Consider the following 18,813-nt stretch of genomic DNA (forward strand, 5'->3'; position numbering starts at 1 on the left):
GCTCAGGAATTCTGGGAGTTGAAGTCCATGAGTCATAAAGCGGCCTAGGCCAGGGGTAGGTAACCTTGGCTCTTTTATGACTTATGGACTTCAACTCCCAGAATTCCTGAGTCAGCTGACTCAGGATTTCTGGGAGTTGAAGTCCATGAGTCATAAAAGAGCCAAGGTTGCCTACCCCTGGCCTAGCCTGAGGAAGAGCTGGTCTCTGGCTTTTCAGCCTTTATCTTCTCGCATTCATCTGCAGCTTCCAGTCAGGAACTGTTTTTCTAATGCAGCTTTTATCAGCTCTCCATAAACTGCCCGAAGCAGGTACTTATTGTTCTTGATCTCCAGGTAGCTACGGGTTCCCCTTCCCTTCTTACAGGAGAAAAGAAACCGGCAAGCTTCAAGTCAGCTCCTGCTCATAACTACGGTATTTACAGATTTTATAATATAGCCAATTTATAACGCCTTGGTAAGACCTCACTTGGAATACTGCATCCAGTTTTGGTCACCATATTCTAAAAAGAACCAAAAACCACAAAATGTTTTGGTGACCAAAACTTCGAAAAGTGTGCAGAGAAAAGCAACAAAGATGATCCTGGGGCTGGAGCCTAAAACATATGAAGAACGGCTGGAGGAGTTGGGTATATCTAGTTTAATGAAAAGAAAAGAAAAGAAAAGAAAAGAAAAGAAAAGAAAAGAAAAGAAAAGAAAAGAAAAGAAAAGAAAAGAAAAGAAAAGAAAAGAAGAACTTGAGTGACATGATAGCAATCTTTTAATATCTCAGGGGTTGCCACAAAGAAGAGGGAGTCAAGCTATTCTCCAAAGCACCTGAAAGCAGGACAAGAAGCAATGGATGGAAACTAATCAAGGAGAGAAGCAACCTAGAACTAAGGAGAAACTTCCTGACAGTGAGAACAATTAATCGGTGGAACAACTTGCCTCTAGAAGTTATGAGTGCTCCAACACTGGAAGTTTTAAAGAAGAGATTGGGCAACCATTTGTCTGAAATGGTATAGTTTTTCCTGCCTGGGCAGGGGGTTGGACTAGAAGACCTCCAAGGTCCCTTCCAGCTCTGTCTTCCGTATTGAGATGGTGGTGGGTCATTCATATTGTTTGTGATGGGGCATTGTCGAATAGCTCAGGGCTGAGGCTGGAACCAATCTCTGAGAAAGACGATGTACGAGGGGAAGTAAAGGGCAGCTTTTACTTTCGGTCCGTGGCCGAAGATTGTGTTTAAGATTTCAAGTCTGCAGGACTAAATTTGTTTCTGGGACAAAATCTGCCCAGATTGACTCAATGTCTTTAAAATGCAAGATTAACTTTTAAGGTTGATCGGAAGGAAAGATCACCTGCAAAGTTTGCCTTTATTATTATTATTATTATTATTATTATTATTATTATTATTATTATTATTATTATTATTATTATTATTATTATTATTATTATTTTATATAGTTCAGGGTAATGGCGCATAAAGGTAAAGGTAAAGGTTCCCCCGCACATGCGTGCTAGTCGTTTCCAACTCTAGGGGCCGGTGTTCATCTCCGTTTCAAAGCTGAGAAGAGCCAGCGCTTGTCCGAGGACGTCTCCATGGTCATATGGCCGGCATGACTAGATGCCAAAGGTGCATGGAGCGCTGTTACCTTCCCACCCTATTTTTCTACTTGCATTTTTACGTGCTTTCGAACTGCTAGGTTGGCAGAAGCTGGGACGAGTAACAGGCGCTCACTCTGCTACGCGGCACTCGGGATTCGACCTGCCAAACTGCCGACCTTCTCATCCACAAGCTCAGCGTCCTAACCCACTGAGCCACCGTGTCCCTATACTTATATGTCTTCTTCTCAATTGCATTTTTCCAAGGTAAAGTTAGTCATGGTGGTTTAGTAAAGATGAATGAATGAAATAACTGACTAATCGACCGACTGACTGACTGAATTAGAAGGGCTTTTCGTAAGGACCCAGTCTTCCACTATAAGGATCTGTTCCTGAAGGAAGCTAGTGGAACAGACACTAATATTGCCAAGGAAACAGTACGTTCAACTAGTCACCAGGAGCTTAGCTCAAAGGGACACTAGCAACGTGGATATATCTGCAGTATAATGTAGCTGTAACTCTAAACACCGTGTTATCCTCTAACTCCAATTATTATGTGCAATCTCTACCAACGTGGCACCACCTATTCAACTGGGCTGGGCTTGGAAAAGATGACCAGTGTAGGATCTCTTTAGCGCTAGGATGGGAGACCGCCAGGAAGTTCCAGGAAGTTGGAAAAACATCGAAGAAGAAGGCAATCTAAAATGGTTCTGCACAGCAACCAAATGAATGAAACCGACGCGATGTCACCAGGAGTTAAACTCTTAGGAAATGCATCAGAGGAAGAGTCATACAGTCTTAAATAGAGTTAGCAAAGAACGGATTGATCCTTCTGGCGTTATAGATATATAGTTCTTTTTTCTTTTCTTTTTTTAGAATTCTAGTTCAATTCCTTCAACGTTTCCTCCCTGTTGCATTGTCAGGGTCAACAACGGAACAACACAGAATAGAAATGGATATAAAGCAGCTAGGTAAAGGTAAAGTTTCCCCCGCACATGCGTGCTAGTCGTTTCCGACTCTAGGGACCGGTGCTCATCTCCGTTTCAAAGCCGAAGAGCCAGCGCTTGTCCGAGGACGTCTCCGTGGTCATGTGGCCGGCATGACTAGATGCCAAAGGCGCACGGAACGCTGTTACCTTCCCACCGCAGTGGTCCCTATTTTTCTACTTGCATTTTTCCGTGCTTTCAAACTGCTAGGTTGGCAGAAGCTGGGACGAGTAACAGGCGCTCGCTCTGCTACGCAGCACTCGGGATTTGACCCGCCAAACTGCCGACCTTCTGATCGACAAGCTCAGCATCCTAACCCACTGAGCCACCGCGTCCCTTATAAAGCAGCTACAATCCCACAATTCATCCAACTTTTCTTTTCCTTTTTTCTAATTTCTTTTAAGACATGGTCCTGACCAAATAATTGGAGCAAATGAATAACAATCATAATTCTGACTCAGTGCTGACGGCATTGTAGAATACAAAACTCAGCTATTCAATGGGGCCAAAATATGCCACTTTTCCTTGTAATTATATGATTTCTACGGAGGACCGAACTGCTGTCTGAAGAAGATCAGTGACTAGGTTTAAAATTTTATACGGTTTCCCGGAGATCTTCCAACAATTCTGTAAATCAAGATGAGTTCACACTTGGGCTTGCGATATTTCGTCATAGGATATGGCTTACCTTCCTTGGCTTCACTTTGTCGTGATAGTCATACTGGAAGATGCCTTTGTAGCTGAGTCCTAACCACCAAGGAATTCCCTGCTTATCCTAGAAAGTTGGGGAGAAACAGAATGACTTACTCTTTTTTACTTTTTACTATTACTGTTTAACCTGGGACTAAGGAGCAATTTCCTGACAGTGAGAACAATTAATCAGTGGAACCAGTTGTCTTCAGAAATTGTGGGTGCTCCAACACTGGAGGTTTTAAAGAAGAGATTGGATGACCGTTTGTCTGAAATGGCATAGGGCTTTCTGCCTGAGCAGGGGGTTGGTCTAGAAGACCTCCAAGGTCCCTTCCAACTCTGTTATTCTTTATTTATTTATTTATTTATTTATTTATTTATTTATTTAGACTTATATACCGCCCTTCTCCCGTAGGACCCAGGGCGGTTCACAAGGCGATTAAAACAATATAACAATACAAAAGTTAATAACAAATTAAAATAAATTAAATTATCCTTAATTAAAATCTAAAACCCTTAACTCTAATTAAAAAACCCCATTACAATAGGTTAAAAATTAAAAGTTCTCAGTCCTGGCCGGAAAGCTCAAAGATATATGTTCTACATATATCTTGGGAGTCCAAATGTCATAATCTACTGGAGTGCCCCTTAGCAAAGGTTTAAAGCTTGGAAGCATGATTCTTTTTTCCCTTTTTAAGATTAATTATTGTACAGAGAATCTGAATGTTATCTCTGTCAACGTGAGGGTCTATAGAGGGGGATCAAAACAGTAAAAATGGTGTCTATGGCTGTGTGGTGGAAGCTCCTCCCGATGTCCAACAAGCATCGCATTCAAAACACATGTAAAAAAGGGGCAGGATTTTGATTGCGTGGGTTGTAGCTGCCATCTTGACTTTTATGGTCCTTCCCCCTGCTATCCCTGAACATAACTGAACAGAAACATTAAAAGGTGCACAGAAAGAAAACTTTCATCCTTATAGAATTTTTTTATAAATGGAAACTAATTTTGAGTAAATGTTTGCAAACAGCGTTTCTCAACCTTGTCGATTTTAAGCTGCCTGGATTTCAACTCCTAGAACTTCAAAACTGGGTTGTAAGTATCTTTGGGAAGGTCTGCATTACCTTCGGCCAGTTACTAAGCAATCAGTCATAAATCAAGGACTAGGAACAGCAATAGCAGGTAGACAATTATACCGCTTCACAGTGCTTTGCAGCCCTCTCTAAGTGGTTTACAGAGTCAGCATCTTGTCCCCAACAATCTGGCTCCTCATTTTACTGACCTAGGAAGCATGGAAGGCTGAGTCAACCTTGAGCCGGTCAGGATCGAACTGCTGGCAATGAGCAGTGAGTTAGCCCGCAATATTGCCTTCTAACCACTGCGCCACCATGATTACCTACAGTACCTTACAGTGGTTTGGGGTAATGACTATTTTTCCCATGGTGTTTCGAAGTCGGCATGTCTGAAGACAATCGCGTGCCATCTACATGCTACTTTTGAGAGCCCATAAAACATGGCTGCTTGGCAATGTTATCTTACTTAGCCGTAAATGTTACGTTTCTTTAATGGCTATGTTGTTGGAATGAATAGTGCAAGAAACCAACTGTTTTACACTGCCATTCAAACACCTAAGACCATCAAAACTAAGTTAAGTTCTCATCAACAGTAATGAATTGCATGCTCTTGTGCATTTCAGGTATCTGATTTTTCAGTTTGATCTACTTCCCCATGAAGTCATGAAGGCCATTGGGTTATTTATCTTAACCCCAAACAGTCAAGACTGTTCAGAATGGAGCCACGAGTAAATACAGAATAATGATTTTCAATTGTCCTTGCTCAGGGTCAACCCATTAATGAATTAAATTATTTTTTCAGAGCGCACCCACCTTGACTGCATAATAATGTACTCCATAGGTCGGGAGGGACTCCACAATGCTCATATAACTAGGAAAAAGAAACATAAGAAAAATGGGATCAAAGACGCAAACAGCACAGGACTTATGCAAAACAGCCTACTGACACCTGGGCAATCTTTCGAGACCCAACTTTGAAACCCAACCTTGCATCTTTTAAACTCTCCCAAAATTTGAATTCATGTCACTGAAACATCTCAATGCTTCACTTGTATAATCCAACGCCATGCCACTCTACATGGGGCCACCCTTGGAGAGTAGCTGAAAGCTTCAATTGGGGTAGAAGGCAGAGGCGTGGACGGATTCAGGGGTCCCCGGTGTGTCATCCGTGTCACACCACTGCTGTGTGAGCTGTACTGGTGGCCAGTTTGTCTCTGGGTCCAATACAAGGTCTTGGTTATTACCTACAACAGAGGTCTCCAACCTTTTGGGCACCAGGGGCCGCTTTCGTGGAGAAAGTTTTTTCCGCGGACCGGAGAGTGCGTGGTTTTGCGTGTTGCCTGCATCTCAAGGATGGGGCTTTGCTTGTTTGTGCAGACCGGTTGCTGGCATTCCATGGACTGGTACTGGTCCACGGACTGGGGGTTGGGGACCCCTGACCTACAAAGCCTCTTATGACATGGATCCAGGCTACCTGATGAATTGTCTCAACCCAATGGGATTGTCCACCCCACTTTTTCTGGCAGAAGGGGGTGCTGTGAACCCCGTCGGTCAAGGAATATTAGGACAGCACAAAATAACTTTCCACGAGCAGCCTAAGGTGGAAACACTCAATGTTAAATAAAAATTAATTTAACGGAATGTCACAGGTGATTTTGGCTAATGAAGCACCCCGCCCAGGAATATGGACACAGAAGTAATTTCACGAGCAGAGAGACCTCAGCTTCCGCAAATGACCTGAAGGTGGTTTTTCTTGAAGCAACTGGACTTTCTTGTTTTTCTCTGAAGACGTTTTGCTCCTCATCCAAGAAGCTTCATTCCCCACCATCCAGCCAGAGCTGAAGAAGCTTCTTGGATGACAAGTGAAACGTCTTCAAAGAAAGACGTCCAGGTGCCTCCTGAAAAAAAAAAAGCACCTTTGGGACAAGCACAACCTGGATGACTCAGCATCTCCAGAGACTTCTTCAAAGGCAAGCGTTGAAAAATAGGTTAGGCTGTTACAACGTATACTCTATGATATTATAGGGCAGGGATGGCGAACCTTTTAGAGATCGAGTGCCCAAACTGCAACCCAAAACCCACTTATGTATCGTCGGGTGCCGGGTGGGTGTGGCCCATTGGGTGGGCGTGGCCCATTGGGTGGGCGTGGCCCATTGGGTGGGCGTGGTTGCGTTGGTAAAGGCAGACTGGGACTAAAAAGTTCAATGAATTCCAACTTTGAGAGATCTTTTTTTTTCCTGCGAGAAGTTTGATTAATTGGTTGAACCTTTTTTCTTTCTTCACACGGCGGCGGAGGCCTAAAGCGAAAAGGTTTTATAAAACCTAGCTGAAGGCCTAGGACTGGGGTGACGGTGCGCGTGCCCACAGAGAGGGCTTTGCATGCCACCCGTGGCACGCGTGCCATAGGTTTGCCACCACGGTTATAGGGGCTTCAGTCTGATGTCGGGGCATAAATATGAATGGCTAGAGCAGTGCTTTATTGTTTTTATCATCTTGGCTTGTAGTTGATAACATAAGATCAGGGCCTCTGAAGCTTTATTTGGGGGGGGGCTGGTGCTTTGCAAACTTCAATAAAGGAAGTGAGACCCCCAGTTCTTCCCTTCATCTCTTTTTTTTTACTGGCCTATTTATTTTGGCCCACCTCATCCAGAGGAAGTAAATACAGAGAGTCCTTGACTTACAACAGCTCCTTTAGTGACCATTCAAAGTTACAATGGCACTGGAAAAAAGGGACTTATTAGCGTTTTCCACGCTTACAGCCATTGCAGCATTTCCACGGTCATGTGATCAAAATGCAGATGCTTGGCAACTGACTCCTATTTATGACGGTTTGCACTGTCCCGGGGTCATGTGATCTCTTTTTGCGACCCTCTGACATGCAAAGTCAATGGGGAAGCCAGATTCACTTAATAACCGTGTTACTAACTTATCCGCTGCAGTGATTCACTGAACAACTGTGGCAGGAAAAGTCATAAAATGGGGCAAAGTTCACTTTAAAAATGTTTCACTTAGCAACATAAAATTTTGGGCTCAACTGTGATCGTAAGTCGAGGACTACCTGCATGGAAAAGAAAAGAGCCTGAAAAAACCCCAAAACCCTTAAAGCAGATTTGAAGTCGTTTCTGCCTTCATGGAAGGAATTCTTTCTACAAGTTATGATGAACCTTTTCCTAACTGTCTACTGCAAAGAGTTAAATTTTAGGGAACAAATTAAGTGCTTGTGCCTTACGTAAGGGATATGCACTTTGGGATGTAACCCATATCCACCTGAAAAACCTGATTTGGACCTAAAAATCTAGAATGCCAGATTTTAAGAGGGTCATATTTTAAGAGGGTCTCCATTGTTAAAAAAGGTACAGGTAAAGGTTCCCCCGCACATGCGTGCTAGTCATTTCCAACTCTAGGGGCCGGCGCTCATCTCCGTTTCAAAGCCGAAGAGCCAGCGCTTGTCCGAGGACGTCTCCGTGGTCATGTGGCCGGCATGACTAGACGCCAAAGGAGCATGGAACGCTGTTACCTTCCCACCGTAGTGGTCCCTATTTTTCTACTTGCATTTTTACGTGCTTTCGAACTGCTAGGTTGGCAGAAGCTGGGACAAGTAACAGGCACTCACTCTGTTACGTGGCACTCGGGATTCGACCCGCCAAACTGCCGACCTTCTGATCGACAAGCTCAGCGTCCTAACCCAGTGAGCCACCGCGTCCCTCTCCATTGTTACTGATATTCATTTTAAGGAAGAAGGACAGTTTCCTGGATCCTACTTTGGCCATCGCTGCTTTGAAGCCAAATACGGTATGAAAGAGATTGAGGTCACAACGGGATTTTGAATGCACACTGGCCAAAATTTTCTGTGTCTAGAATTCCTGTTTTTTGACTTACTTGACAATAGCTTGGCCTCTTGTCTGTCCATTCAGCTTCTTGTAATGCTCAATCACTCGATCCTCACTTGGAAAAAAAAGGAGAAATAGGAATTAATTTAGCAGGCAGAGTTGAAAAAGTATGATGGCATTCCCCAGAACGAGAACCAACGAGTCAATAAATCTCAAAGATCTCTGTATAGATAGCAAAATGGAAAGCAGGAAAGACGCTAGCTGTCCTAGAATATATCCTTCCATAAAAAAAAAGGGCTTTCCTTTTATAAAATAAAAACCCTTAGCTACAGAGAAGTAGAAATTAAGGAGGAGGTGAACTCCAGGTCATGCAATACTTGAAAAGGTTCGAAGTTTACTTTGCATTTTCTCCTGTGCCACCCTCTTGCCAAAAATGGTGAGGAAGCACCATGTACTATGAAGTTAAGAAAAAGATCCTCATACCGCGTAAGTCTTACGGATCGTACGAAGTATCTTGGCGTGAGCACGGTTGTGTAATTGAATATATAAATAGGACGCTGTTTGTTGGCTTTTTTGTGACTGGGAAAGGCCCCAGACACAATTCAGATTTACACAAAAGACGCCTGGCACAGAAGAATCAACTGGGAGCCATACTGTAAATCTTCACTTCAAGGCCTGGATACTCTCATCCGCTATGATAGATAGAAATCAGGTTCAAGCAAGCAAACTCTAAGCAGGTTCCAGAATTGTTGTTCTTTTCTGCTATTTTCCTGCTTTTCATTGTCTATGCTATGTGTCTGTGTGTAGTTTTGCAGCTGACACTGAGTGGCCAAAATCAGATGAATGTTTTGAAAATTAAAATGGTAGCTTAAGACATCTCTAGATTCATGCTGTCCGGGTCATTTGCTTTACATAGTGAAAAGGAAATGAGGACGAGGGCTCCAAAATCTTCCTCCTTTCCTTTCCTTTCCTTTCCTTTCCTTTCCTTTCCTTTCCTTTCCTTTCCTTTCCTTTCCTTTCCTTTCCTTTCCTTTACTCTCCTCTCCTTTCCCTTCTTTCCTCCCTCCCTCCCTCCCTTCCCCATTCCCATTCCCATTCCCATTCCCATTCCCTTTCTCTTCCCTCCCTCCCTCCCTCCCTCCCTCCCTGTGTATTTCAGTCCTTTGTGAGAATGAAGGTGTGAGCACATTTGAATGCATTTGCATCGGTCTTGGATTGCAGCGACCCGGATCAAATCCCACTTGATCAAGGAGATCACTGAGTGACTATGGATCAGCCGCTCTTTTCCAGCTGCGTTCAGAGTACACTTATGGGAATAATGTTGGGGGAGGATTCCATTCTCTAGAGCTGTGTTTCTAAACCTTGGCAACCTGAAGGTTTGTGGATGTCCAGCCTGTGGAATTAGGGAATTCTGGGAGTTAAAATCCATACCTCTTCAAGCTGCCCAGGTTGAGGAAAAAAATGGTTCTAGAAGTTGCCTTGAGCTTTCAGAGAAAAGACAGGAAAAATGCATGAAGAGTAAGAATTTTGAAAAGAATAGTAGCCCTGTAAGTCAGAAGCTATGGTAGACGCCGAGAACTTTCCCAAGGACCGGACTCGATTTCTCACAGAGTAAACACAGAGAACTTTCTCCAGACTTTTGTCCTGGCTGGTTTTGCAAGAGAAAGGGGTCAGTCAAGTTCCAATGAGTGGGTGGCCAGAGAGAGAATAAATAAAGATCACCCAGCCACAAAATGAAAAGCACATTCCCTTGCTGTCATCAAATTACAACGCTGGAGAAGTTAAAGGGGAAGCAGATAAGAGGGCTGGAAGCCAAGAGCCTTCAAAAAAAAAAAGAGAAAGACATGAAAGACTCAAAGCGAAGCATGGAAAGCAAAAGTCTCTCTCCGCTTCCTGAGCAGATTCATATTTGGGCTGATGAAAGGGGCGGTTGAGAGGCATTTCCTTAGGACTCCCCATTCAATTTAAATCGGATGCTTCCATCTCTTCCAATGTGCCAGGGGATTTCATGCTCAGCCTATAGCAGGAGGAGGACAGGGGCAAAGCCCGGAGATTATTCATGGGGCAGAGCATTTGCAAAACTCCACATCAACCTCCCAGCTCTTGTCCTGGAGAACGTGCACAATGTGCACAATGCACACAACGTGCACAATGCCCAGCAGGCAAGGGGGTAGAATGGCCCTCGCCCTGGTTACAGACATAGGATGAAGCAACAGGACAGGGGTGACGGGATAGCTGTGTTCCAATATCTCAGGGGCTGCCACAAAGAAGAGGCAGTCAAGCTATTCTCCAAAGCACCTGAAAGCAGGACAAGAAGCAACGGATGAAAATTCTATTCTATTCTATTCTATTCTATTCTATTCTATTCTATTCTATTCTATTCTATTCTATTCTATTCTATTCTATTCTATGCTATGCTATGCTATGCTATGCTATGCTATGCTATGCTATGCTATGCTATGCTATGCTATTCTATTCTATCCTATTCTATTCATTCCAATATCTATTCTATTCTGTTCTGTTCTGTTCTGTGCTGTTCTGTGCTGTGCTATGCTATGCTATTCTATTCTGTTCTGTTCTGTTCCTATTCTACCCTACCCTACCCTACCCTACCCTACCCTACCCTATCCTATCCTATCCTATCCTATCCTATCCTATTCTTGTTAAAAGCCACTTGGTGAATAATCCGGGAAGGGTTTACAGATAGTCCTTGACACAATCAGTATCTTAGTGACCAAATATCCAATGGACCTACCTGGGGGCTACTTATGACCAGTTTCAAAGTTCTGATGGTTGGCCTCCCCCTTCCCTGCAGTCATGTGACTGCGTTTTGGGGCCCTTGGCTACAAGGCTGCATTGATCCTGTTTGTGGCCTCCGGTGGTCACGATGGCTTTGCAGAAAACTGGCAGTTCCCTCCAGTATTCAGCAAAACCAGCACCATTGGTTCAGTTAGAGACTGTGGCATTCATTCGAAAAGGTGCTGGAAAAAGGTCATAAAATGGGATCAGTCAAAGAGACCAACTCACTTTAAAACTACCACAACTGTCCCAAAGGTGCTTTTTTCAAGAGGCAACTGGACTTTGTTTTTCCCTGAAAACCTTTCACTTGTCATCCAAGAAGCTTCTTCCATTCTGACTGAATGGTGGGAAGATGGAAGGATTTATATTCCTTGCAGCCTCGTTAGCAGCCTCTCTCTGAGACTCATTGAGGCCACTTGGGTCTTACCTATGCTCCACAGACATTTACCACAACTGTAAGGGACAGGTTCCATTACGATCATAACTTGAGGACTACTTGAAGTCACTTGTTTGGATGTTAGGGAACACCTGCTGCCAGCATCAAACGCCCTTCGCCCAGTGCGCTCCCACAGGGAGGGTCTGCTCAGGGTTCCGCCGGTAAGAGATTGCCGGCGGGTGACACCCAGGGATAGGGCCTTCTCGGTGGGAGCGCCTGCCCTCTGGAACCAGCTGCCGGTGGAGCTGAGAACTGCCCCTGACCTCCGATCATTCCGCCGGGGCCTGAAGACCTGGCTCTTTGAGCTCTCGGGCCCAGGCTGAGGAGAAATTTTTAATTGGGGTTTTAAGTGTACAGGGTCAATTTAATATTTTTTAATTTGGTTTTTTAACTTTTGTATGGTGGATTTTTTAATTCCCTGTAAACCGCCCTGAGTCCTCAGGGAAAGGGCGGTATATAAATGTAACTAAATAAATAAATATAACAGCACCTCGGATACCAAATTCCTCCATGGAGATACGTCAGGTGAAAAGGTGGGCATGGCTCTACAACACAGTAGCATTTGTGGTAGCCCTGCCCTTTAAAACTTGGCTAGTTCCCTTGTGACATAGGGAGTGGAGTGAACTCAGCCCTTGGATTAACTAAGGCTCCTGACCTTGCCAAAATTCCAGAGAAGAAGCTGAGGAAACATCTTCTGAGACATTACCTCAGGGGTCTTCAAACTTGGCTCTTTTATGACTAGTGGACATTACCTCAGCATGTCTGGCTGAGGAATTCTGGGAGTTGAAGTCCACAAGTCATAAAAGGGCCAGATTTGAAGAACCCTGCATTACATCAACTCCTGGTTTCTCTACCCAACGCCCAGCCTTGGTCTTGTGGCTCACCATCGAGAAGTAGCCGAGATCTTTCCATCTCAAGGAGAGTTTGGGCTGTCTCTCCCGAAGGGTTGGCTGGCTCCGTAGGGATCTCCTTGGCAGAGGGAACTCTAAAGCGGGTGTCCCCAAGGATTTTTAATTAGTTAATTATTAGCGCGTACACCTGTGAGACTTGGGGTGGCCATTACAGTTGTGACAAGGAATAGAAGGGGCATTAATCGGCTGGAGGTCATTACAAGGGGAGTTTGTGGATGGTTGACTCAGTGACATGCAGGCGTCTCCCCAACATGCTTCAACAGTGTATCTGTGATGTACAGATGAAGTATGGAAGTTGAAGAAGCAAGGGAGAAGCCTAGAGGACAAGCAAAAGCCAAACGTGATTTTGATAAGCCACAGAAGGGAAGCCAGTAGAAAATTTATGATAGGTGCAGCAAGGAACTTATTGCACATCTTTGTCTCTGCAGGCTCAGAACTGCTTCAGTTTGTGAGGAGGTTGCTGTATATTTCCATTCCCTCTTCCATTACTGAACCCTCAGAAGCTTGTTATGAAACTTTTAGTAGGTAGGGTGTTTTTTTTCCAGATGAAAGCTCATTTGGGGGCTGATTTGCATGTCTTCTCTGCTGTAGAATCAACTATGGGAGTGTTCAGTCCTTCCTCTTGATTAGCTAGACCAGATCGATCTCGAGGTGTTCTTTTGAAGACTGAGGTTTTTGAAGTGGACGATCCAACACTTGGGTCATCTGGATTCTTGGCCAACCTGGCTTGGAACTTCTAGCTGGAAGGCTATCTTAGCTTTGGAAAAGGCCCTTCAAACCCATTTGTTTTGTAGTGGGGTTGTCACTGCGGGCTTTCACTGTTCATTTTAATTGTGAATGATACGTCTTTGTTTTAACTGCTAGGGTAAGTGAAGGGTTGACGTCGAAACTGCTTTTGTTTCGTACCAATCTCAATCAATTAGCAAACCTTTATATCGTAAGGCAAATCAGTTTTTCAGAGAAACCACCATCAGTGCAGCGTTCAGTAGAGAACGTCAGAGGGCAGATCTTATTAAAAAGGTAAAGGTTTCCCCGCACATGCATGCTAGTCCTTTCCAACTCTAGGGGCCGGTGCTCATCTCCGTTTCAAAGCCGAAGAGCCCAGCGCTTGTCCGAGAACTTCTCCGTGGTCATGTGGCCGGCATGACTAGACGCCAAAGGCGCACGGAGCGCTGTTACCTTCCCACCGTAGTGGTCCCTGTTTTTCTACTTGCATTTTTACGTGCTTTCGAACTGCTAGGTTGGCAGAAGCTGGGACGAGTAACAGGCGCTCACTCTGTTACGCGGCACTCGGGATTCGACCCGCCAAACTGCCGACCTTCTGATCGACAAGCTCAGCATCCTAACCCACTGAGCTACTGCATCCCTTAGATTTTATTAGAGATGACAAATATTTACCAATAAGCCAAAGATGGGTGCTCCTTAAGGGCTTGAGTAGGAAGTGCTGGCAACTTCTTCAAGTCCGTCCTTACAGTTTCATTGCTGAAAAAGAGAAGGGGGAGGGGGGGGAAGAGAAAGAAATCCAATTTTTAAGCACGTTAACCCAGAGATAAGATTGCAAGGCTCGGACGTGATTCTTGGATAATGAAACACCATAGAGCAGTGATGGCGAACCATTTAGAGACCGAGTGCCCAAACTGCAACCCAAAATCCACTTATGTATCATCAGGTGCAGGGTAGGCGTGGAACATTGGGTGGGTGTGGCCCATTGGGTAGGCGTGGCTGTGGTGGTAAAGGCAGACTGGGTGGGACTAAAAAGTTCAATCAGTCAATTCCAACTTTGCGAGATCTTTTGTTTTTCCCGCGAGAAGTTGAAATTGATTGATTGATTAGAGGCCTAAAGCAAAAAGGTTTTATAAAACCCAGCTGAACGCCTAGGACTGGGGCGATGGCACATGAGCCCACAGAGAGGGCTCTGTGTGTCACCTGTGGCACGTGTGCCATAGGTTCGCCACCACGACTGTAGAGTGTTTCTTTATTTCTTTATTTTGCATTAGGGAATTAGGGACCTTTGGCCCCCAGCATCACCTCTATCTGAACAAAGCTACTCCAGATGTGGCTTCCTCCACTTCATTTGAATTTCTGAAGATCGTCACAACATCACTGTTTTCAATAGCAGGAAGAATGTGCACAAACATGAGAGAATACTTTGATTCCCACATGATTCTCCTTTGATGGCCGAAGGGCTGCAAAAGTTGACGGAGTGTGCAGAGATGGCTAAGTTAACTGCTTCGATTAAAGAAAAGAACACAATTAATTTTGCTTCTACTTGGAAACCGATTCTGGACTTTGTGCTTGAGGCGGACAAAAAATATATATGAAACTTTGATTTTGGGTTTTGCTGATTAGATAGGTTTGTAGTTTATATTGCTATGTAAAAGTTTTTAAAAAAAGAGGGCGTATGTTGTTATGGTGCCTTGTTCTACTGCGCCCCCCCAAAAATCAGAAGTTGATGATTTTCTTTTTTCCCTTTCTCTTACATTTATTTCCTGATCCCCCCTTTCCTCCCCCTATTTTCCCATTATTTTCTCTTTTCTTCATAGTTCTGTATTTTGTATTTTGGAAAACAAATAAAAAATAATAATAATATTAAATTCAAAACCTTGATGTGTTTTCAAAGCGGGCGATCTGGTGCGGAAAGCCACATGTGGAGGAAGGAAAGAGAAAGTTTTGCAAGGAAGCTACTTCTCTCTCCAGATTTTAATGACTTCCAAAAAATGCTCCAAGGAGCGGATTGCTGATCAGAGATCTCCAGCTGGCGGTGTGGCTTTTCCTGCCTTGACAAGTCCTTTGTTCACCCACCTCCTCGGCCTGCTTGGAGGGTGGGTGGGGATTGCATTTCCTGTGGGAAGGGGCAGGCTGATGCTTTCCTGCAAGGCTGAGAAACTTGGCAAAAACACCACTTTTTTTTTTTTAAAAAAAGAGCCAAATTTCTGGATGGAGAAACTGCTGAGATTCTGACTTGCCCCAAATGAAAGGAACTGTGACTTGCTTTTGCATTGGTAATGCGTTTATTTTATTTATTTTATTTATTTATTTATTTTATTTTAATTCCATTTATATCCCGCTCTTCTCCGAAGACTCAGGGCGGCTTACAAGCTTAGCAGTAGCCTTCATTCTATGTATATGCCTGCTTATTAGGGCTTTCACACACACACCCCAAGCGGCATTATTACAAAGTCATTTGTATTTTGTATTTTAAATCTGTATTTTGGAATACAGATTTTTAAAAAAAAAACAATAAAAACCCCAAACCAACAGCAAACACAGAAGCCCAGGAAAAAATGGATCTCTGATGCGCTGTACAAGTTCAAACTTTCATTTTTATTTAAGTCGTATCACTTTTTTTCCCTCCTTCCCGTTCAATCATGTCTGATTCTCAGACAATCCCTGGAGATTTCTTGCCAAGATTTTTCCAGAAGTGGTTTGCCATTGCCTCATTCCCAGGGCTGAGAAGAAGCGACTGGCTCAAGTCACCCAACTGGCTTTGGGCCTAAGGTAGGACTAGAACTCCCGATCTCCCCGTTTCTAACCAGGTGCCTTAACCACTACACCAAATTGGCTGTCGGTAACACACTACGCAATCCCGTTATTAACATCTAAATCAGTTTAATTTAACTGTACCTGTCCCTTCCCCCAGGCAGAAATTAGATATAAACATTGGGACATGCAATCTAAAATTTTCAACTGTCCTCAAAACAGGAGTCTTGTCAGTAAAACGTAAAAAAAATAATAATCCAGGAAGATGGGAGCATTGTGTTAACACACCCAACAAGACAACTCAGTGGAGCCAGATTGGTTCCCAGGAAGAACTACAAAACAGAAGATATAACTACAATAACAGATCATCATTGGGGGTTACCTGAAAGTCTCACAATCACTCACACACTCTTCTACAACCCATTCTGGAGGCATTTTCTTAGCCACTAGGTCAGGGGTAGGCAACCTTGGCTCTTTTATGACTCGTGGACTTCAACTCCCAGAATTCCCGAGCCAGCATGGCTCGGCATGGAAACCTCTCCCTTTCCCCTCAGTGTGGCTGGCTCAGGATTTCTGGGAGTTGAAGTCCACGAGTCATAAAAGAGCCAAGGTTGCCTACCCTTGCACTAGGTCACAGGTCTGCAACCCGCGGCTCCGGAGCCACATGCGGCTCTTTCAGCTGTCTCCTGTGGCTCCCAGTCCTCTGCCATGTGCAGTCCAAAAAAAAAAAAGGGTGGGACTAAAAAAGTTCAACCAATCAATTCAAATATGCAGGGTAGGTGCATATCTCGCCTTGGCTCCACTCTTCAGTCAAACCCTGTTCTGCGCATGCGCGCATGTACGCACATGCGCACACATTTTTTGCGGCTCCCAGTTCTTCCTTTTGTGAGGGAACCGGTTCCGAGTGGCTCTTTCACTGTTTCAGGTTGCTGACCCCTGCACTAGGTGATGGACTCAACTACCCAAACCTGAAACACATTCTCACAAGCGCCAGAAACAACAGAACAAAGATGCTAATGTGGGAACTAGGCCCGTAACAAACCCAGATTTCCATTTTGCCCTTACATTTACAACTGCTGCAGCCTTACAGAATTAGTAGTGCCTGTATGTATCCTTCCTCCCCCCCCCCCCCGCCATTCATACCATTCTCTACCAGCAATGGTTCCCTAGATTCTACATGGGGCAAAACATTTTGGAAAAGAACCAACGCAAGTTGGATATCAAGACTCGGAATAAGGATAAAGTAATATCAGAGCATTTTAGTCAGATTTATGGGAAAATTAGAGCCATTTTGTTCTACGGTAGTGGTTAAGACATTAGGCTAGAAGCCAGGACACTGAGTTCTAGTCCCACCTTAGGCAGGAAAGCCAGCTGGGTAATTTTGGGCCAAATCACTAGGCGACTGTGAGTTCTAGTCCCACTTTAGGCAGGAAAGCTGGCTGGTGACTTTCGGTCAATCACCAGGTGACTGTGAGTTCTAGTCTCACCTTAGGCAGGAAAGCCGGCTGGTGACTTTCGGTCAATCACCAGGTGACTGTGAGTTCTAGTCTCACCTTAGGCAGGAAAGCTGGCTGGTGACTTTCGGTCAATCACCAGGTGACTGTGAGTTCTAATCACACCTTAGGCAGGAAAGACAGCTGGGTAATTTTGGGCCAAATCACTAGGCGACTGTGAGTTCTAGTCTGACCTTAAGCAGGAAAGCCAGCTGGGTAATTTTGGGCCAGTCCCCCACTCTCAGCCCTACCCACCCAGACTCTACATTACGTTAAACCTGTAGCATCCATAGTGAGAAAAACTTAACGTCAGATTAGGGGGTCTTGGAGGGAAGCTTACCTAAAGCTAACTTAAGCAAAAATCGTTCTTCCAGATATTCACCATAAAATCAAAAGTCCTGCTACTCTTTTGAGCCCTTTGATCAAAAAGATCTTCCTCTGGTTCGGCTCTCGGATAATAGTAGGGAAGAAGCAAAGTCAATATCAAGGCTCAAAATAAGGACAGAGTAACCTCAGAGGATTTTAATTCCATTTTAATTTCACAGGACATTGAGTTTCAGATTCTGGAGTTGCCTTTTTTTAAAAAAAAAAAAAAGAAAGAAGGAAACTGTGATGGCCTGACAACCTTGCAATTCGGAAACTCACATACATCAAGAGGTCTTGGGATATCTCACAACCCTTTTAACAACCAGCAGGAATTGTTAACACCTGATAGGTGCTAATTGTTGAAGTGCGTGTAATCTGCCTCGCATATAATCTGTATCTGCACAGCTGTGTTTTCTCCTCTTCGGCTGCTTGATCCCCTTTCCAAATCCTACATTTTAATTGGACAATGCCGTGCATCTGATGAAATTAGCTATGGTTCACCAAAGCCGTGTCTTCAAAATTGATTACCCCCCCAAAAGGGGCTACCAGACACCCTTGGATTAATAGTGTGTATACTTCTTGATTTCTGGAATTTTATTATTTCATTTTATTATTTATTTCTTTTTAATTTCTTTTATTATTTATTTCATTTCATTTCATTTTTATTGTTTTTCTATTTCTACTTCATTTATTTACCAGTGGGAAAAACTTGCCTTCAGAAGCCGTGACTGCTCCAACACTGGACGTTTTTAAGAAGAGACTGGACAGCCCCTTTGTCTGAAAATTAGGAACTGTGGCAGGAAAAGCTGTAAAATGGGGCAACATTCACTTAACAACTATCTGGCTTAGCAGCAGAAATTTTGGGCTCAATTGTGGACGTAAGTCGAGGACTATCTGTACTCTTTGAGTCTGTAAACATGTTACGCCCTTGTTGTTGTTGTTAGCTGCGAAGTCGTGTCCGACCCATCGCGACCCTATGGACAACGTTCCTCCAGGCTTTCCTGTCCTTTACCATGTTCTGGGGTCCCTTTAGGCTCACGCCTACTGCTTCAGTGACTCCATCCAGCCACCTCATTCTCTGTCGTCCCCTTCTTCTATTGCTCTCAATCTTTCCCAGCATTAGGCTCTTCTCCGGTGAGTCCTTCCTTCTCATTAGGTGGCCAAAGTATTTGA

At 44.1% G+C, this 18,813-nt stretch overlaps 1 protein-coding gene across 1 annotated transcript in view; it reads right to left on the reverse strand.

Moving 5' to 3' along the window:
- FRMD4A (FERM domain containing 4A) overlaps positions 1 to 18,813 on the reverse strand; it is a gene marked incomplete at its 5' end in the record, with an annotated part of 236,139 nt that overhangs the window by 71,940 nt on the left and 145,386 nt on the right. Inside the window, 4 exons of the mRNA XM_081331240.1 lie at positions 3,253 to 3,339; positions 5,139 to 5,196; positions 8,205 to 8,270; positions 13,700 to 13,783. Coding sequence (XP_081187366.1) covers positions 3,253 to 3,339; positions 5,139 to 5,196; positions 8,205 to 8,270; positions 13,700 to 13,783 — 295 coding nt within the window. The remainder of the gene's footprint in view (positions 1 to 3,252; positions 3,340 to 5,138; positions 5,197 to 8,204; positions 8,271 to 13,699; positions 13,784 to 18,813) is intronic.

The sequence above is a fragment of the Vipera berus genome (genome assembly GCF_964194415.1).
Source record: "Vipera berus genome assembly, chromosome: 6".
NCBI lineage: Eukaryota > Metazoa > Chordata > Lepidosauria > Squamata > Viperidae > Vipera > Vipera berus.